At 36.4% G+C, this 22,238-nt stretch overlaps 1 protein-coding gene across 2 annotated transcripts in view; it reads left to right on the forward strand.

The window, feature by feature from the left end:
- RAB2A (RAB2A, member RAS oncogene family) overlaps positions 1–22,238 on the forward strand; it is a 135,436-nt gene that overhangs the window by 47,784 nt on the left and 65,414 nt on the right. For both annotated transcript variants that reach the window (XM_037803543.1, XM_037803542.1), the window contains exons 2-3: positions 488–559; positions 17,318–17,385. In XM_037803543.1, the coding sequence (XP_037659471.1) occupies positions 488–559; positions 17,318–17,385 (140 nt within the window). The remainder of the gene's footprint in view (positions 1–487; positions 560–17,317; positions 17,386–22,238) is intronic.

The raw sequence follows: 22,238 nt of genomic DNA on the forward strand, positions 1-22,238 counted from the left end.
GGTGTATTGGAATGCTATATTTTATGCATGATAAATTGAAAAGAAAAAGAAAATATAGCAGGCAACTTTTTCCAGAAAAGTAGATCCCAAACACTTATTACTAGCTTATTTATCTTTTTATTTATCTGTTTGTTGAATTATTTGATTGTAGGAGAATATGATAAACTGTAAAAAGAGAAAATTACACATGCACAAAGAGCAAAGTGCATGAAAACTTAACTTCTTTCATAGGGGGCTGCAAGATAGTTGTCTTGTAGAAGTTCAGCTGTCACACTTATCTTTCATATTGAAATATTAAATGACTAAGAAAGGGTGAAAATGGTGTTTTGGATTCTATTATACTTCCCACCTAAATCATCAGTTCTCTTTGCCCCTTCTTATTTCCCAAAAAATTAGAGCAGTGAGAAATGGTAACTTTTTCCATAAGCTTTTGTAAACTGTTTACTTCCTATGAGTTCTGCCTCTTATTATTTTTTTTTTTTTTCAGGTGTTGGCAAATCTTGCTTATTGCTACAGTTCACAGACAAGAGGTTTCAGCCAGTGCATGACCTTACTATTGGTAAGTTTTATGAAAAAGAAGACAAGTACTCAGAAGTTTATGGATTGCAAAAATGAAAGGATGCTAGAGGATCTATTCTATTAGTGGTAATTCCAAAAATCAGTGAAACTAGAGTGGTTGCTGTGCAGAGGTTAGTCTTCGTCACTCTTTTAAAAATATAAGTGTGAAGAAAATAAATATTATGCAACTTTGAAAATTAATTAGGCTCCAGAACATTAATATATTTAAGATTTCAGTTGTATTCAATGATGAAACAATAATTGATATGCAACATAGCATTGTGTTTAGAGCAGAGAACTTGGACCAGCTTACCAGAGTTGATATCCAGGTTCTGCCACTAACCAGCTGGGTAAGCCACTTCACCACTCCAAGCCTTACTGTCTTTATCTGTAAAATGAGAATAATAACAGTACCAGTTGCACAAGGTTATTATAAGCATTAAATGAGTTAATAAGTGTAAAGCATTGAACAGTGCCTGGTGACATAATAAGTGCTCTAGGCAAACCTGTGATTATTTATTGAGAAAAACTACCATTGGCATTCTTTAGTTTCCTCAATTGTGAAGATTAAGATAGTTACTGGTACAGAATAGTCAATAAGTATTAACTATTATTGTTTAATATAATGGCATTACTAATTTTATTTTATGCAAAGGTGTAAAATTAAAATGCATGAAAAACTAAAAGCTTTAGGTAAATGTGCTCTTTCTGGGTTTCTGATTTGTTAAAAAAATGTATATACCTAAAAACCAAAGAATCTAGCTGATTTACTCTTCAATAGCTGCAGCCTGTTAACACCTAGAAATCAGTCAGATATGAAGAAATAAGGTAATTGGAAATCTAGTTACACTTTACATCTGATAGCTTGACAAATCGTTTTAGCCACTGACTGCTTATTTTCTGTACATATTAACATTTATATCATGTTAATTCTCATGTCCTTTGCATTTTTAAAATACCAAATCAAGGATAGAGCTTATGAATCAGCCTATTTATTAAGTCAATTAATGGTTTTCAACCCAACGTCATTTACTTTGTGAACATACTGAAATCTGTTAGCAGCTTCTGTCAGTAAGACCATCCAGGTTCTATTTAGCTTTAGTGAACTCATTTTTGTTTAGGATCTGCTCTTTGCTTTGTAAGTCTGAATCTTTGTCATGACTCAGTCCTGAGACTGCTAGCCAAAGAGTTGTTTTTAGTATAGAATACTAAGCAGATGTGTTTTTCCTTTTTACTGATGCATACAGTACACCTGATGGGAGAGGATAGACCTGAGCCTATTGGCATAGGCTACACTTGTGGAGAGAGATGAGGGAGGGGGCCAAAAAGAGTTGTTTGGAAAACTGTAATTTGTATAACTTTGCCAGCTGGCTTCCTTCTGCATTTCCTGATGGGAGGCACCATACCACCAGGATATAAGAGAACTAACGGGAAAGAGAAACAAAGGTCTTTTTTCCTCTTCTCTCTCTGCCTGGGTTGACTACTTGTCCTCCCTGGCTCCCATCCCTGCCTGACAGGCCACCCATGTTGCCACTTCCATCCCAGGTGGCTTAGCTCCTGAGCTCTAGTAACCCTAGTTTCTTACTTTGACCCCCCAGCCCAGGGATGGTAGCAGCTTCCTGCTGTGGCTATACCTTTTCTTCCATTCTAACTGTTGCAGTTGTTTGTAAATAACAAAAAAAATGCACCTAAATTAGCTTTAGTCAAAGGGAAATTTATTATAGTTCTATCTCTCCCTCTCACATCCTTTGCTCATTAATTCTCACTTTGTCTTCATGCCTGCTTCATTTTTCCTTTCTCCCTTTTGAACATTTTCTGCTTCCCACTCTCCATGGTGGAAAATGGTCATTATCAGTAGTTCTAAAATTCATATCCTCATTCAGGAGAGCAGGGATTCTCCTAAGTTCAATTCCAGTTCTCCTAGGCAAGAAAGCTCATTGGTCATTATCCCCGGTCCTGTCAGCTCTAGCTGTAGGCTCAAGTCACTCTGTACAGACATGATTATCACATTTGTGGTAGGGGAGGTGGTGGTTTGAATGAGTAGTCATATATAGATATTACCTTAATTGCTTCACACCCAGAATTATCTAGCCAGTCATCATGTCCTTACCTTCATGATCAATTCACTACTTTCTACGAGTCACTGACTCCTACATACAATGGAATGTTACTCAGCCGTAGAAAGGAATGACATTCTGATATATGCTACAACGTGGATGAACCTTTCCAAGTAAAGTAAACCAGACACAAAAGGACAAATATTACATGACATCACTTATATGAAATAATTAGAATGTGTAGATTCATAGAGACAAAAAGTGGTTTTGATGTTATAAGGGGCCGGGGGAAGGAGTAATACAGAGTTATTGCTTAATGAGTAGAATTTCTCTTTGGGGTCATACAAAAGATCGGGTAATGGATGGTGGTGATGGTAGTACAACATTGTAAAAGTAATTCATGCCACTGAATTGTACACTCAAAAATGGTTAAAATGTCACATTTTGTATTGTATAGATGTTACTACAATAAACATTTTTAAGGTAATTTTAAATTAATGCCAACAAACATTGACTCTTAAGCTTGTGACTCTTCCCTTTCTAGCTTTCTCCTACTTCTCCCTAAGACATGAGATTCTGTATCCCATTACTCTTCCCTGAGAACCAAGTGCTTTTTCATACCCACAGATTTTCGCTTATTTTCCTGGTGTGCCATTACTTGACATCTCTGCTTATGGACATTCTTTTCTGAAACAGCTGTTGAGTGCTCCAGAGATTTGTAATTTGTATGCCCAGGTTTTGGGGGGAAAGACTGTTGACTGAAGAGCAAGAACTGTTAAAAAAGAAAAAAGAAAAGACTGAGAAACAGCCATAAGTAGAGGAATTGTATAGGCATTAAATTTCATTATAAATCTCAACACAAAGTTTAGTGGTACATGTTGGTATCCATAGTAGGTCATGTGTTAGAATTTCTCCGTACATAATCAGGATTGTTCCTCTGTCTTTTACCTTAAAAAAATGGGAAGTAAATCTTATGGAAGATGGATATAGGCAGTCCTGTCCAGACTGCTTTGTGTTCAGAGAATCTACGTCTAGTGGACTTTCACAAAGTGGATCCTATTTTGCATTAGGAACAGTGCTACAGTTAGGTGGCCACAATCCAACCATAGGTTTTGCAACAATCCATTATCATAGAATAAAGATGGTAGTAGCTACCATGAACTCTAGTTTCAAATTGGAATTTTATTAAATTTCAGATCCTATAAAGTAACTGTAAATGTACTTAATACACTCATTATGCAAAGACCCTCAAAGTTTGAGATATTTCAGGATAATTGAGGTAATGACACTTTTTAATCATCAATTTCCCTGTAGCAGACAGAATTAACTGTTCAGAATCATAGAACTGTTCTCAAAATACTAATAGTTGCTTATTGTTCACTATTGATGATAATTGTTTTTCTTGCTGAGAGCCATTTTTGAAAGTAAAGGCTGACCCAGTAGTTCTTCCTCTCACCTCTTCCTCCAGTCCAGCTTTTGCAGAGTTAGATACGATAACAGCCATTCCATGTCAAACTAACTAAAGGTCCGTAAAGCCATGACTGCTGTTAATTCACGTTTCTGCCTTCATTGGCACCACAAATATTTTGACCCCATCACAACAATTTATTTTTCAGACATATTAGCACATATTTAAAAAAGGAACATCAGTGTTTGCTAAAATAGGTATGAGACAGTATCTTGACTTTGCTGGATACTTGACATTGATGAATAGAAGAAGGTGAAAATTTTAAGGTTGGGTCATGATTAAAAAATACTAAATGACAGAAAAGAGGAAATTTAAAACACCATAAAAGCTTAGTAGGAAAGACTATATAAAGTATTCTTTACCATTTGACAACTAATACATTTGGCTGTCTCAGAATTGTTAACATGTAAATCAAAGATGCAGTTTATATTGTTAAAATTAGGGGAAACTAAATTAAGGGAAACTGGGTGAAGAATATATGGAAACTCTCCATACTACCTTTGCAACTCCTCTGTAAATTTAAAATTATGCCAAAATTAAAAAGTTAAAAAAAGCAGTTCATAAAAAGCCAACTTGTAAATATAAATACCATTACATTAAAGGTCTAGACTGCAGCCTTGCTACTCAAAATATGGTTCAAGGGTCATTGCCCTGAACAAGCAGCATCAATATCAAAAGAACTTGTTAAAGATTCAACTGAATCAGAAACTGCATTTCAGCAGGGTGTCCAGGTGATTTCCTACGAACATTTAAAAACTTTGAGAAGGAAGCATTGGAGCAGTGGCTTTTAAATATTGGTTACCCAGCTAGAAACATGTTTTATAATGTTGTCCTTGCACAAACCTGTGTGCATATAACCCACACACATCCTGGTTTCTTGGTTCTTTTAATTCTTTGCCTCCAGTGATCTTCCTTCCATCCTGCTTCACCTACTCACTCACATACTCACACCCAGGACTCTGCCATTATGCCAATATCTGGGACCACTCAAGAATCTCTGTTCCCTACATTTAGCTAATTGACTATCCCTCCCATCCTTCTGCCTCACTCCCTCTAGCTCCTGACGCTTAGCAATTCTTTTAATCTATTGATCTGCCATCTTTTCACACTCTCACCCCTCTCAGGTTCTCACTTCCCTCCTTATACAGCATTAATTCCACCCACTATAATTATGTCATTATAATCACTCCTACATACACCTTTGAATGCCTGTCCCTCTCTTGCCTTATACTGTTGTGGTTAAATCATAGATTAAATCCAACTCTGTGTACTCCATGCCTGCAAGTGTGCTGCTAGATGTGACTGGAGAAAAACATAAAACCATGTTAACTATTCTCATTTTCCTTTCTTGGACACTGATTTCAAGTGTACCTTTCATACTGCCCAACAATTACACTTTATTTTCAGCCCATTCGCTCTCTACTTCCCTATATAACTATTTCATACCTTTTTGCTTTTTAAGCATGCAGCACCTACCTCTCCTGTCTTCACTCAGCGGATAAACTTGGATTCTCTTTCACTCTGAAATACCATCCCGCCATCTGCCCACCTGCACTGAACTCATAAACTCAGTATATACCGAACAGTTCTGATCTTTTTCCTTCCAAATTTTCACACGTGTATGCATACACACACAAATACACGCACATACCCACCCTCCTGCCCAGATTTATTTTTTTTCCTTAACTTTTTATACAAATAAATAAAGATTTTTGGTCTCTCACCAATATAAGGTAAGGTCCATGACAGTAGCTATCTGCTTTGTTCATTTCTGTATCCCCAGCACCGGTTTTGTGGTGAGGTGTCTCTATCTCTCTCGCTCTCGTGGGGAAGAGCTTCATAAAGCAAAATTTACCATTACAACACTTGATGGATGCATTCCTTTATTTTCTATTCAGTTATGTTGGTTACAAATAATGGTACTTACAGTCCACTAGATTCCCACTACATTTATTCCACCACCTACTAATGGACAGTTTGACAAACACTGGTCTAGAGGCTAGGCCATTTGTATGTTGATTCCACCTCTCTCCCCAACTTCCTCAAACAGGAAGAACATATCTGTAAGAAATGACTGCTAGAAGTGAAAGTATACATTTGGAAAAGATGGTAGAACTGAAGCTTCATTTCTTCCCTCAGGCTCTCCATAGGCAATCAGTTAAAAAGTACTCCTTATTTATTTGGGGTTCAGTTTCTTGGTAACTTGAGTTACCTAGAACAACATTGCCAAGAACTGGGAAGATAGCCAAAAAGAACTTTTGAACATCTAATTTAGATCCCACAGAGTCTACATAGCTGATTTTTAAAATGTGAATGTATTTTCTGACAGTACAGAGTCATTGTGAAAAAAATTGTAAAAATCTATAGTAAGTTGAATTCCCTGTGTAACTTGTCTTTGGCCCTCTAGCAATCATTGTTAACAGTTTGGTGTGTGTGCAGCCTTTTAGAGTTTTACAGTATATTCATAAACATGCACACAAAACTGTTCTAATGTACCCATTTCTCCTCACCCTTGCCTATACTGGAACATATTAATGTTGTTAATTTGTGAATCTTAAATAGTCAAAATATGGTTGTCATTTTACTTTTCAGATATTTAATTATTAGTGAAGTTGAGCATTTTTTTAAAATATATTTAAGTCACCTCTATCTTCTCTTTGAATTACCTATTTTTCTCTTTACCCCTTTTGCTACTCGTTTTTTATTGTCAAAACTACTGATTTTTTAAAATGGCTTTCTACCCTTGCTAAGGAAGACTCCCGTACTCAAAAATTGCATGTATGTTCTCTTAAATATTTTTTCTTCTAGTGCTATACATTGTTATTCCAGCAGATATATGGTCGTGTGTATGATTTTCTTCAATCCCTAAGTAACTTGTAGCCCCACACCATTAATTAAATAAGCCATTCTTTATTTCCTGTTTCAACTATCATCTTTATCATATGCTAAATTCCCATATGTAAGCAAGCCTGTTTGGGAATTCTAAAATCTATCCCTTTTTTTTTTTTTTTTCCCCTATTTCATGAGACAGTATCATTCTGTAGTAATTATTGTAACTTTCAAGTATGCTTCATATCTGATTGTTATTCTTCTTTTTCTAAGTTGTCTTGATAATTCTTGTGTACTTGTTCTCTCAGATGAACCTTGGACTCTGTTTGCCAGGATGCAAAATTTTGAATGAGACTTTTAAAATTTGATAAGAGTCTTATTACATTTATGGGTTGATTTGGAGACATTTTAAGTTTTTACAGCATTGAGATTACCTGTTTATAAACAGGTGTTTTCATTTGTTCAGACTTTAATGCTCTTGGTGTAAAATTTTACACTTTCCTTCATACAGGACTTGTGCTTTTCTTAAGTTCATCCTTTGGTATTTTATAGATTTTGTTGCTGTTGTGAATAGATTTTTTTCCCCCATTATAGTTGTTTATTGCTAATATTTTGTAATTAGGAAATCTGTTTATATTTTAGAGTGTCCGGTTTCTAACTCTAAACTTATTTTTTCTAATCATTTTTAAATTAATTATTTGGCATGTTTTAGGTAGATAGTTGTATTGTCTGTAAATTATATGTTTTTTTCTTAGCCCATATTTTAATTCTTAGTTTTTTTAAATTCATGACCAGAATCTCTAGAATAATTTCCAAGTTGAAGACATTGTACATCTTTTCTCAGTTTAATTTCTCTAGTGTTTTGCTCTTAGGTATGGTGTTTGCTGTTGATTTTCCAAGAAATTTAAGGAAATTATTTTTATATCTAACTTTTTTCTTTGTTCCTGGAATTAGGAAAATCAAGCTATCTTCCCACAAGTCTCCATGGTGATCCACTGCAGTGTTTAGAATCCAGGAGCAGGAATAGAACATAAGAGTCCGTATGCTCCCATGCTGGTCCAAGTAAAGCTCAGCCTGGCAGTTTGTTTTCTCCCAAGCACTGCTTTCTGCTTTGGCATAGCCACCCTATAGCCCAGCCGCCTGGAGGCCCTAGACTTACAAAGAGGCCTCAATGGCATGCCCCAGTCCCACCTGGTCAAAGGAACCCATCAGCCTCTGCACATCTCTGCACCACCACAACCCCCTGACTGACGCGTGAGAATAAGGGCTCTCCTCATCCATCACGCAAGGGTTGTTTAGAAATTGTGGTGCAGGATATGGAATAATAATAACACAAAGCTGCCACATTTTGGATATTTACTATGTATCAGGCACTGTTTTGTTTTATAGATAATAATTCTTTTAATCTTTACCTTACAAGGTACGCATCATTAATACCATTTTTTTCCTTTAAAAATACATTTTATTAAAATGTTTAGACTACACACATATACAAAATTACAGAAATAGTCCAGTGATCGTGTAATTGATAATATAGCCGTCACCCAGCTCCAGCACTCACCCTCACCCTAGCCAGTCTTCTTTCCCCTATACCCTATCCCTCTCCCCCATTGGGCTAATTCAAAGCAAATCCATAGAGGGTTTTGAGCACAAGAGTGACCAATGTGAATTATGGTTTAAAGGGTTACTCTGGATGCTGTGTTGAGAATAGGCCACAACACAAAAGTTGAAGCAGTGAGGTCCTCAGAAACCTATTCCAGTAATCCAGAGAGAGACGATGGTGGTGTGGGCAAGGGTGAGGGTAGTGGAGACAGGAAGTGGTTGAATGCTGAACAGAATTTGAAGATGGAATCCAAAAAATGTGCTGCTCGATTTGATGTGGGTTGGGAGGCAAAAACTAGGGGCAAGGATGACCCCACATTTTTTGGAAAGACAGAGTTGTTGTCTACTGAAATGGGAAAACTTTGGGATGGGGGGGGCAAGAAAAGGAGTTTGGTTTTGGACAAAAGACATGTAAGGAAGAAATTTTTTTTAATTAAAAGAGATTGCTACATGAAACTCCAGACCCGTAAATAGAACCATCTTGATGAAATGGAATTTTTTTTCCTAAGAGGAAATAAAAACAAAATTGCCTACATGAGGAGTACAAAACATTAATAGAATAATGAAAATAGAAAAGGTGGGGAAGGAACTCAGAAATCTTCCCTGGAAAAGGTACTAGGCAGATCCATTGAGCTTTGATATTCTTACAGATTGAAAAGAAGAAGAAAAAAAAAAAAGGAAAATTCCTGGTTGATTCTATGTGGCAGGCCTAATTTTGAAACCTAAACTAAACAAAGATACTTTTGAAAAAAGAACTACAGGTCAGTTTCACTAATGAATACAGACTTGAACATCCTAAGGAAACCTCCAGTAAGTCCAGTACACCACTGCGATGGAAGTTAGTTACCTGTTTTCAGCAGAGGGGTGAGCAAAGGACAGCGGATGGAGGGGAATCAGCTGACGGGACCTTGCTTTCCTGACAGGCCCTGGGTAACACCTATTGCATTAACTGGGAGAGAATGATTGGATTTGACGCTCCACCCTGTGGTTACCCTCCAGACCCTACTTAAAGGGCAGAGCACACTACTTGACTCATTTCTCTGCAGTTGCCAAGGCCAAAGCAGTAAGAATCAAGGAGAGGTCACCACCCATTCTTGGCAAGGACCACAGCAAAGTGGGGTTGGGGTGGGGGGGACAGAGGAGGGAGAATGGGGGATTATCCAGGGGCGCTCCCTCTGATTTCCAGCTTCTCTAGAAGGGCTGCCACCTCTGGCAACTAACAATTCAGATTGTGGCTGAGCGCATCCAAGGAGCCAGGGATCCGCAGGCCTGGATTCCAGGTGTGTATTTAGGGCACATCTCTCCTGGTTAAGGGGGTCTGTGGTGCTGTCATCTTTAGGCCCCCTTCTGCAGGTTCTCTGTCTGGTGGGGGCAGGGAGGTGAGGGGCTGGTGGGCTGCAGACCCTTAGGCTTTTTTTTTTAATATATATTTTATTTTTTATATATTTTGAGATGTATTCACATAACCATGCAGTCATACAAACCATTACATAGATAATAACTCTTTTAATCTTTACCTTATGAGATATGTATCATTAATACCATTTTACTGATGAGGAAACAGAAGAGATCAAACTTGTCCAGGCTCACTTAACTATTAGGTATAAGTTATGAGTGCTCAATAAGTGGTAGAATTTCTATTCAGGGAAGATAGTGATCTGGAGGCAATTAGAAAATGTGTACTTAAATTCAGAGTATTTTGTTCTGAAAGGTTAGAAGTGAATAATATACCTGAAAACATCAGGCAAGTAGAATGGATATGGCCTGAATCAAGATAGCAGAGTGAGATGCTTCAGGGCTCCATCTCCCTACAGAAGCTTTGAACAACCAGCAAGAACTGGCTAAACAGCTTTCACAGAGCTCCAGAAAACAGATAAAGGATGGCACTAACGGGGCAAGCACCAAATGTAGAAAAAGACTCCTTAAAAGTGGTAGAATCACCTAGTGTCCTGGATGGCCCCTTCCATTCCCCTTACAGTGCAGATCCTTGGTCTCAGATCTGGAGGGAGCCAAGTAACCCTCTTGTACATTTTGGGAATATGTATGTCTGGCCCAGTCTGTCTGGTGGTGGTCTGAGGGAGTTGCTGTCCAGAACTTGCCTTGCGTATAGAAGTTGGCTCACCAAACTCTCCTTCAGAAGGTTGTGGGAGAACAATCAAGTGACTGCCAAGGGTCAGTGGGTTCCTGGCTATAAACCATACATTGATGCCTGTGGTGCCAAGGACTATGAGGAAACTATTTCCTGGGGAAGAGGGGACATTTCCTATCAGTGGTGTAAACAGGGGAGTTCTCAGGACCATATGCGCATGTTCAAGACAAAATGCAAGAGCAAAAAGGACCAGGGAGGCCCCTGTACTTTGGCCTGGAGCTATTCTCTGAATTCTTTGTATGGATAAGCTCTGAAGGAAAGCATGCACACAGGTCAGTCTGCAAAGACTGGGAAAGGTCTTTTCTTTTTTTCCTTTTTTTTGGTTCTGGCATTCAAGGAAAGCTCTGTGATAACAGTAGCTAGAAATGAACTTGAGGAATAGATGCCCCAGAATCTGAAGTCCATCAGTAACATACTAAAATATCATAATATCCAGGTTTCAACAAAAGATTATAACACATACAAAGAAACAGGGAAGTGATGGCCCAGACAAAGGAGAATGTTAAAGCGTTAAAAACTATCAATGAGGAGGACCAGAGGAGGACCAGACCTGGGACATTCCAGACAAAGACTTTTTTTTTTTTAATGCAATTTAATTGAGATATATTCACACACTATGTAATCCATCCAAAGTATACAATCATTGGCTCACAGTTTCATCATATAGTTGTGCATTCATCACCACAATCAATTTTAGAACATTTTCATTACTCCAAAATAAATAAAAATAAGAAAGAACACTCAAAACACCCTGTACCCCTTATTCCCCCCATTATTTATATGTACTTTATATATGTTTGTCTTTATTACTCATCTGCCCATACACTAGATAAAGGGAGTGTCAGTCACAAGGTTTTCACAATCACACAGTCACACAATAAAAGCTGTATAGTTATACAATCGTCATAAGAATCAAGTCTACTTGATTACAGTTCAACAGATTCAGGTATTACCATCTAGCTACTCTAATACACTCGAAACTAAAAAGGAATATCAATATAATGCATAAGAATAACTTCCAGAATGACCTCTTGACTCCATTTGAGATCTCTCAGCCACTGAAACTTACTTGTTTCATTTCTTTTCCCCCTTTTGGTCAAGAAGGCTTTCTCAATCCCATGATGCCAGGTCCAGGCTCATCCCCCAGAGTCCTATCCCACATTGCCAGGGGACTTACACCCCTGGGAGTCGTGTCCCATGTAGGGGGGAGGGTAGTGAGTTTATTTGCAACCTTAGCTGGGAGAGAGGGGCCACATCTAAGCAAAAAAGAGGTTCTCTGGCATAATTACAAGTAGGCTTAGCTTCTCTTTGCAGGAATAAGTCTCATAAGGGCAAACCCGAAGATCAAGAGCTTGACTTTTTAAATTGGGAGTCCCTAATGCTTGCAAGAGTATCAGGAATTCCCAAGGTGGGGAAGTTTAATAGTTCCACATTTTCCCCCATTCCCTCAAGAGGACTTTGCAAATACTTTTTTATTTTCTGCCCAAAATACTCAGATATATCAGGGTATTACATTAACCTATACAGAATAATAAGATTTCATTCCCTATTCTAGGTTCCATGTAAATATGTTGTTTAAATAAACTTATCATACAGGTTAAATTAGATAGTGTGCTACAGGGAATATGAATTTTGCACCAAATAAACATCTCTTAAATAACAGTTAAAACTCAGGAATAGATGTGACTGCTTTAAGAGCTTATCATCTAGGAAGCCTTACAAGGCCTTATTGAACATTTTGTATCAGACCTGCATTGTCGATTGGCCAATTTCTGCCCATGTTCTATCCCTGACAAACTGTGCTCTTGAATTCAATTCTCAGCATTTGCTCATTATAGTTAATTTATATTACTGAGGCCTTACAATATTTGTCCTTTTGTTTCTGGCTTATTTCATTGAACATAATGCCAGATAAAGAGTTTTTAATAGTGGTCCTAAATATACTCAAAGAACTAAAGGGAAATATGGGAAAGTAATAAGGGAAATCAGGAAAACCATAGATGAACACAAAGAGAGTATCAATAGGGAAATGAAAATTTTGAAAATGAACCAGAGAGCTGAAGACACAGTAGAAGTAGTTAAAAATTCCCTACATGGGTTCAACAGCAGATTGGACCTCGCAGAAGAAGGAATCAGTGAACTTGAAGATAAGACAGTTAAACTTACCCAGTCTGAGGGACAGAGGGAAGAAAAGTGAACAAAGTCTTAGGAACCTATGGGGCAGCATCAAGTATACCAGTACACATATTGTGGGAGTCCCAGAAGGAAAAGAAAGAGAGAAAGGGGCAGAGAGAATATTTGAAGAAACAATGGCTGAAAACTTACCAGATTTAACAAAAAAGGTGAATATACACATCCAGGTTGCTCAATGAAATCCTAACAGGATAAACCTAAATAGTAGACCCACACCATGACATAATCACACTGTCCAATACAAAAGTTAAAGAATTCTTTAAGCCTCAAGATTGAAGGAACATATCCTTCACGAGGGAGACTCAATAAGATAAAGTGCTAATTTCTCTTCGGAAACCATGGAGACAAGAAGGCAATCAGATGACATTTAAAGTGCTGATAGCAAAAAACTGCCAACCAAGAATTGTATATCCTGCAAAACCATCTTCAAAAATGAAGAGACTAAGACATTCCCAGTTAAACAAAAGCTGAGAGAGTTCATCACCACTTTCCTTACCCTACAGGAGGTGCTAAAGAGACTGAAAGGCAAGGACGGTAGACAGTAGACAGTAGATCAAAGCCACGGGAAGAAATAAAGATTTCTGGTTAGGGTAACCACAGGTGTAAATATAAATGCCCGTGCTGTAGTATTTTCGGTTTGGTACTTCACTTTTTACTTCCTGCAGAATCTGAAAGGCAATTATTAAATGTAATGAGGTATCAGTGGTTTTGGACTCATAATGTATAAACATGTAGTAGGAATATAATTTGTGTATCCAGCTGAAGTTAAGATGATATCAAAGGAAATGAGGTAATTACAGATTTAGAATGTTAAATTTAAGCTCCTTAGTAACTGCAAGGAAAATATCTGAGAATATACAAACGCACAGAGACAGAATTTAGAGTACAGGTTGCCAGTAGCAGGGTCAGGGGAATGGGGAAGTAGTGCAGAATAGGCATGGGGTTTCTGTTTGGGGAGATGGAAAAGTTTTAGTGATGGAAGGTAATGAGGGCACTGCAGCAGCATCATGAGATTGATTAGTCCCACTGAATGGTATGCTTGGAAGTGGTTGAGAGGGGAAAGTTTATGATGTACATATTTTCTCACAAAAAAAAAAAAAAAGAAAAGAAAAAGCTACTAGAGACAAGGACCATTAAATGCAATATGTGTTCCTGGATGAGATCTAACAAGGGAGGAAAAAAGGCTTAAAGGGCCGTTACTGGGACACATGAAAAAATTTTACTATGGACTGTAAGCTTTGTATCAATGTTAAATTTCTTTAACTTGATAAGTGCACTTAAGGTGGTTACATACGTGAATATACTTGTTCTTATGAGAAATGCATATGGTGGTTTTAAGTGTTCAAGGAGCATGATGTGTACAACCTAACCTAAACTCAAGTGTTCGGAAAATGGATAGATAGGGAGGGAAGGAAAATGTTAAAATGGTGGATTTGGGTATCTTGAGGTGGTAGGGGTTTGTTGGAATTTTCTGTATGGGATTTGTATTATTTTTGTAACTGCCCTGTACGTTTGAAAGTATTTCAAAATAAAAAAGTTAAAAAAAAAAAATCACTCCCTGACAATGGCAGATAAATAGTCCTTTGCCTTTGGCTATATAAACAATTCTCTGGCAGCTAAATTGACTGTTAACTGAAAATATCTGGGAAGAGGACCTCAAGTGCACAGGATGATGGTTTATCCCATAAAAAAGATAAGGAAATCTTTCTAAATGAGATTCTCCAGCATGTATACATTTAAAGGGATGGATTTAAAATTTTTAACAACCCAGAAGACAAATAAGGTTTTGGTTTTGTTTATTTTGGTACTTCCAGGAAACTTTAGGTTTTGGTAACTTCTTTTGCCACACACAATACAAGAGGCAAAAGTAAAACCTGTATTTGATCCAGGTATGAGAAGGTAAATGGGAATGGATTCTGTTTCTGAAACTGAAATTGAAGGCTGTTTGTTTTTCTTTCATTTGATGGAAAAATAAAAATCATAGTTTTTCAGTAGTCATTAGCATTTCTCAATTTTCCCTTTTCAGAAGTTTGTTTTTTTCCTACTACCAGTCTATCTTATGCCTAGATAATAAGTAGCCCTTTAACTGGTCTCTTTGCCTCTTGTCTTTTTATTCTCCATCCTGACCCCCTTGATAAATGAAGTTAAGACATCAATTTTATTTTATCTCCCTGCTTTAGAAACAATCTTGATATTTGTATAACAGATTTATTTAAAAGGGATATATATTTAGAGACAAAATCTTTGTTTAAAGACTTTAAGCTTCAACATCCTCCGTCTACTTTGAATAAAATGATAAACATACCAAAACCCACTTCTGGCTAAGTTAAGCAAAAGGGAGTATATCTGAGTATCTGGAGTGAAAATTTTGGGCTTTTGAATGGGCAAGAACAAAGTGTCTTTGGAGGCCCAGAGGTAGAAACCATAAAAGCAGTCATGTAGCAAGGACAGTCTTGTTAGCATTTCATCTACTAGGATGGAATGGGTCATCAATCAATTTCTCTCCCTCTGCTCAAGGTGTCAGTTCCAGAGAGGGAGTGTGATTGCCCTGGCTTGCATTGCCTGCCCACCACTTGGTATCAGGAACACTCATGGGTCTGTTTCTAGTTTGTATTTGTTTTTTTTTGTCCAGTTTCACATTGTACATCAGAGAGAGAAATGATGAATCCCAGTGAGCAATGCACCTGTTTTTGGAAGGTGGTTAAAAACCCATCCATGACAATGGAACTAAAAATAGGATTTTTCTCTCTGGTTTGTGGGTAAAAACAATAAATTCATGAGAAGGCTTCCACTCTCTCAATTTAATTGTCCATTCCTTTTAAATGCTGGATGTTTCAAGGAATATTTGTACCATACATAGCTATTCCCATTTTCATGCCATCAATGGGAAGATGGTAAGTGGTTGTTTTCTGTGCCGCCTTCCCCTCTTGGCACAAAACAAACATGAACGAATGTAAGTAAACATTGGTTTTACCTGGCATAATTTTACAGTTTTGCATTTTTTCAGTCTAATGAATCATGGTTCCTAGATAACCGTTCCTCTGGCTTTCTGATACTGTAAGCTTGAGAAACATGAACAGTGCAGTTAATTTCTTGATATTGACTTTGTCCCCGAGATGAAAATAAGTGTTAAAATATGAAGTGGAATCCCCAGCAAGTTGTGTGTTAATGGGAGGACAAATTCCCTTTCAAATTCACCCTCCAGTTCACAGTTGGCAGAATTACAGGAGTTGCTAAACTGGACCTCTGACATTGGGCAGTATGCCCTTTCCTGGGCACCTGGAAACTGTCTTTCTGCCAGGATGACATCTTATGTCTCCCCTTCACCTTTGGCTCTAATCTAAATACTGATAGAATACCCTGTAGACAGTAATGATTTGGTACAATATTAATGATACGCTTCTTTCAGAGTCATCTTCATGACTTTTTCTGGTCTTAAATTATGCTTTCTTTTTCTCTTATTTTGGTAATTGAATTACTTTCAAAAGAAATGTTAAAGGCAAATGGAAAGGCTGAAGTAGTAAACTTGCAAGATTGAAGTCTGTATTCCCTTTGACTTGCCATCTTGTTTCCTATAATTTGCCTTAAATCATAGCTGTAATTTGAAAAATGAATACAGAAACTTCATTTCAGCATTCACTCTATAGTAAAAATTTGGCAACAACCTAAACTGATAGCAAGAGTACCATTTACTAAATTATATACATGTATATACATTTATATTTGTGTGTATAAATTTGTATGTGTGTGTGTATATATATAAAGGAATATATGCAGACATCAGAAATAATATAGTTTATATTTATTGAGTTTCAAAGTTGTTCATGATATGGATAATGTCCATGATGTATTGTTCAATAAAAAGCAGTTTGCAGAACAGCATTTGTAATATGCTCCCTTTGTGTAAAATTGGAATGTATTTTTGAATTTCTGGCCTATTTATAAATGTGTTTTTATTCATAGAGCAATGTCTGGAAGTATGTTCACCAAATTGTAAACAGCAGTTAGCTGTAAGTGAACAGATTTGGAGATTTCTTTCCTAGTTGATGACCCATGCTGGAAACCAAGACTGCAATGTTGAAATTCATCTATCCCATTTAGTTATGTCATGCCTTATTATTATAGTTTTAAGAAACCAATATTTAATATGTGTTAGCTAATAAATTTTGACTCTTGAATTTCTTTCTCATTGTTTCTATACTACTGAGCATGAGAAACATGAAGACTACAGTTGGTTTCTTGGAATATGCTGGACTTGAATATATTAGTGTTTTAATGAAGTGCTTTAGTGTATGTCTTATTAGCACCTCTGCCTTAGCTTATAGGTTTTCTAAGAATGGAAACTATATTTGTTAAAATTGATCTGTATATCACCTAGTGTGGCATGTCTTGGAAATAAACATCTTTTATCTTTAAATGTAAAATATGTTTGTGTAATAAATCGTTTTCTGTTCTATTAAGGTGTAGAGTTTGGTGCTCGAATGATAACTATTGATGGAAAACAGATAAAACTTCAGATATGGGATACAGTAAGTATAGCAAAAATACTCCATATGACCTCAGTAAAGCTATTTTCTACAAGTATTTTGTATGTTTGTTTTGTTTTCATGTTATTTTGTCTTTTATCATGGTTTGTTAGATACTGTACCTGTAGCCATGAGATGATTTGTGAAACCAAAGAAGGTTAGTTTTTCTTATGCAGTTTTACAGCAGGTGTGCCACAGGTGTTGGGTGTCAGTGTGCATAGCTGAGTGAATGCCCGCTCGGTCTTTGTGCTCAAACTGAAATGTTCTAGAAACTGTGGTTTTAAAAAATCAGCATGACTAAGATATGCATATGAAATAAAGTATGAATGTGAATACCATAGCATTTCTTAACTGTCAACTGACAGTTTATTATTATTATTATTATTATTATTATTATTTTGAGTTTGACTTTGTCCCAACTACTTGAAGCCACCTTGTTCCTCATCCAATATCCTCTTTCTGTTATTCACCTTTTGTTCACTGAGTGCCTATTACAGGCCATGCTATGTGGTTTGTAATGGTGGATTTTCCTCTGAAACACAGAACACAGAAAGTGAGTTGAGTGACTGTTTTCTTTCTTCTTCCATCATAGATGCAGAGAAGAGAAATTACTTTATTATATTTAATGGATGCCTTAATGCAGCAGTTCTTAAACTTTTTGGTTTCAGAACCCCCTTACACTTGTAAACAGTAGTGAGGACCCAATGAGCTTTTGGTTATGTGGCTTATAGCTATTGATATTTACCATGTTAGAAATTTTAACTGAGAAACTTATTAAGATAGTCAATTATTAATTCATTTAAAAATAATAAACCTTTTTCACGTTTGGATACGTAATGCAGTTTTTATGAAAATTAACTGTATTTCCCAAAACAAAAGTTGAGTGATAAGAGTGGCATTACATTACAGTTTTAAACATCTCTTTACTGTCTATTTAATAAAATGCAGCTGGATTCTCATTCTGCAGTGTGTCTTGCATTATGTTGTTTTAGTTGAAGTATACAAAGAAAATCCAGCCTTGCTGGAATTTCCTAGTTGGAAAAGGGACACTTAGAGTCTCAGGGACTTCTGGGGTTCCAGGTATCACATTTTGAGAACCACTGCTTTGGGGCATTAGTACTTAATTCCTTTCATGGAATCCTCCATAAAAAAAAGCCAGAAGATCTCCTGTTATGTCAGAAAGCATATTCTCTAAGTTAGTAAATGAAATATAAAATCTGGTGAATCTTATTGTCATATTAGCTCTAATCTTTTTTTCTCTAGTAACTCAGTCTGTCTTTTACTTGTCATCTGTAGTAGCTGTGAAAGGAAAGAACCTTGGAGAATATCCAGTCTCACAGTTGAGAATGTGGTAACTCTAGGAGACCAAGCAAGTTGCTGAAGCCTGTAAGAAGGGCCTAGATCTCCTGATATTCCCTACATATTACACAATTGCCCCTGAAATGCTGAACCCTAAATCTCCATCTCTTCTTTGCCTTAGAGTTATACACTGTCTCTTGATTCCTGTGCTTTCTCACCTCTCATTCCTCAGTGAAGATTCACACTTTTAATATTTCTTAGGGTTTTCCCTCCTGAGCCAATGGCATCTCAACTCTCTTGGTTTACATTCTCTCAAGCAACATGATTTCAAAACAGCATGGAAAAGAAAAATAATATTTGCAAATTCCCTTCATTCCTAGAGGCTTAAAATTAATGGTCTCCAACCAAAAGGAAGTATTTTCTGTTTGTGTATTAAGAGTTGTTTTCCTTTTTCAAAGCTGTTTTACATAAACTAGCTTGCTTTCTTACCTAATGATGCAATAGTAATCTGAATAATGATGGATATTGTTATTAATAATACACATCCTTCATTGTAGTGTAGTGTGAACAGCAAGTAGTTGTTCTTTAATAAACATGTTCTTCATACCTTATGCTTTGAATAGATTCTTGCTTTCCCTGAAGTGCTTTTTTCCTGCCTTCTCTTTATCTAAAACCAGTTCGGATGTCAGCACTTTTGTGAAGCCTTTCTGACACCCATGAGAATAACTGATTCTTCCTATAATACTTCGTGCATATTTCTGTTAAAGCTTTTATTTCATTGTTATCATAGTTTTTGTTCACGTTATCTCCCCTCTTCAGAACAAACATCATGAGGGACCATCAATAACTTATTCAACTTTGTGTCACTGCTGCTTAGCTCATCGACCAGTACAATGCTTGGTAAATTTTGTTGAATGAATGAGTAAAACTTCTCATTCTGTCCAGGTAACTTCTAGTATCATTGGATGTATTCAGGAGACTTCTTCTGAGGTACATGGTTTCAAAAAGAAAAGGTTATTGTAGTAATGATAATTATGTGATATTTTACGCACAAACTACCTTACTAGCCATAGTTTACCCTGGTTTATTTCCTAATCTGATATTTTTCCTAATATAAACCTAAAATTTTATTTCCTTTTTTTACAGATTTTTTTAATTGTAGAATATAACACATACATAAAAATGATAACTTTCCAAGTGCAATTTAACAAGTAGTTAGCAAATTTCAAAGAATATTATACATTACAATTCCACAGTTTCAGTTATTTCCTTATTATGAAATATATATACAAAAAGGTAATACCTTTCAAAGTATGATCTAACAAGTAGATATATAGGAAATTTCCAGAGTTATGAGTTATAGTACCATAGTTTCAGTTATTTCCTTATTGTGAAATATAACATATATAAAAAAGGTATAGCTTTGAAATTACAATTTAACAAGTAGCTATAGAACAAGTTTCAAAGGATGCCATGGGTTACAGTTCCACCACTTCAGTTCCTTCCTTCTAACTATTCCAATACCCTAGCAACTAAGAAAAAGAAAATTATAAAAAGATTCAGTATTCATAATCCTTTGTTAAATTCCGTTTTATCTGTTGCTACCCCTTCCTCTAATTTAATCACTTTCCTAATCTTCAGGGATGTCTACACAGTGACCACCCTAACCTGTTCATGTTGAAAAAGAGTGTCAACTTTATGAGCAAAGGGGGACACATTTAGTTATGTTCTTGAAGAGGCTGTTGCCTCTGGGTTTTGGGACTTAGCTGGCATAGGAGCACTATGCAGGATTCAAGTTTCTGATGGATAAACTTAGTGAGTGAAACTTCTATAGAGTCTCAGATAGGGATTTGGGTATTCTTTAAGGTTTTCGGGACTACTGTTGACTTGGGCTTATATTGTGGTCATTTGGCCTATCTAGGTGTAGCTTTCATAGGAGTAACCTCCAGGACAACCTCTTGACTCTATTTAATTCTCTTATTTTATTTCCTTTTAACCCTAATTGTTCTTTTATCCCTAAAATGTTCCCTTAAATAATCCTTTTTTTTTTTTTTTTTTTGAACCTTGAGTAAGTCATTCCCCAGTTTGTTTCTTTTGTAACTTGACTCACTGTGCCTTCTTTTGATAGGAGTGTCATTTTTTTAGCTTATGAGTTGATTTTTTTTACCCAGCACTGATCTTTCAAAACATATCTGGAGAGGATGAGAGTGAATTGGAAGAAAAACCCTTGTTCACACTTCCTCAAGGAAGGCAGAAGGCCAGTTTGTTTGTTTTTTTTAATTCTCTTTCTAAAAGGGAGAGAAACTGGTGCACTTGGATACATCATGACTCCCAAGAAAGAATTCCAAGGCTTCCGTATGGAGAGTTCTAGGAACCAATGAACTGCTAGATTTTAAGGAATTTTGAAAAAATGTTATTTCTTGAGCATCTGTATTACAGGGTTTACTCTTATTTTCATTGGTTTTCTTCTCACATACCTAACTTTAAAACTCTCAGTAAACTTAATCTGACACATTCAGATTTTCCCACACTGCCTTAGTTTATAGCTGAGTGAAACAGGGTTTCCCCATATCATTAGTGCAGCTGTGCATTTGGGTAGCAAACATTTTTAATAGCAAAGGTCTTGTCTATTCCTGACCCAAGGCGCATACAAAATCATCCTCGAGTCTTCCAGGGGAAAATTTGCCAAATGTGATTGATTTCATCAGTCTTAAAGAAATGAATTTTTGCCCCCAGTCACCAAGTCATAATATCTTAGAGTGATTGTCATCCATTTTGTACCCATTTTCATTCCCCCAAAAAATTAAAAATAAGGAGTTTTTTGCAAACTTTCCGCATCTTTTCTTTCTTTCAAATAGTAGATGTGTCTACTTGGAGGCTTTAAGTATGTGAATCAGCTTCACAGCTGGAAGCAGTGCTCAGCCTCCCTTAAAACAGCTTCACTTGACCATGTGATGTGTATAATTTTTTTTTTCTTTTATCAAAAACCAAAGTCAAATGTTTAAGTATTCTTTGTCTCTACCAGGATAAATCAGAAAAGAAACATAAGTTGCCTCTGGTTCATGTGCCTTGAAAGGAATGAAATAGAAATTGGGCAGAACTCCATCTCACTCTTTATTCCCTATCTAGCCACCTTTTATACCCTAATTCCTTTTTTGCCTTTATCACTCTTTCAGTTGTCTTCCCAGTACATCCAAATAAATTTGCACCCCCCAAAGAAAAATAAATTTGCAGTATAAGTGTTTTTTATTTAAATCATGTATCTGTTCAACTTCCCTAGAAATATGTGGATTTATAAATATTTTTCTAATCTGTTAAGAGTGAAACTGTTTAGACCCTCTGAAACTTAACATGTTAAAAGTTGCTTATCAACAAATCATTGGCACTTTTTTTGTCCTTTGTAGAACATGTCAGTTTATATTCTTGATGTTTTACCAAAAGAAATGGCTTATTATTATGTATCAGTGTGCCATTTAAATATCTGGGTTTCTGGTAACAAAAGTAAACTACATGAGTTTTGAAAAACAAAAATTCCTCAGGAGGATGGACGATCATAA

Source organism: Choloepus didactylus, chromosome 14 (assembly GCF_015220235.1).
Source record: "Choloepus didactylus isolate mChoDid1 chromosome 14, mChoDid1.pri, whole genome shotgun sequence".
Classification (NCBI taxonomy): Eukaryota; Metazoa; Chordata; class Mammalia; order Pilosa; family Megalonychidae; genus Choloepus; species Choloepus didactylus.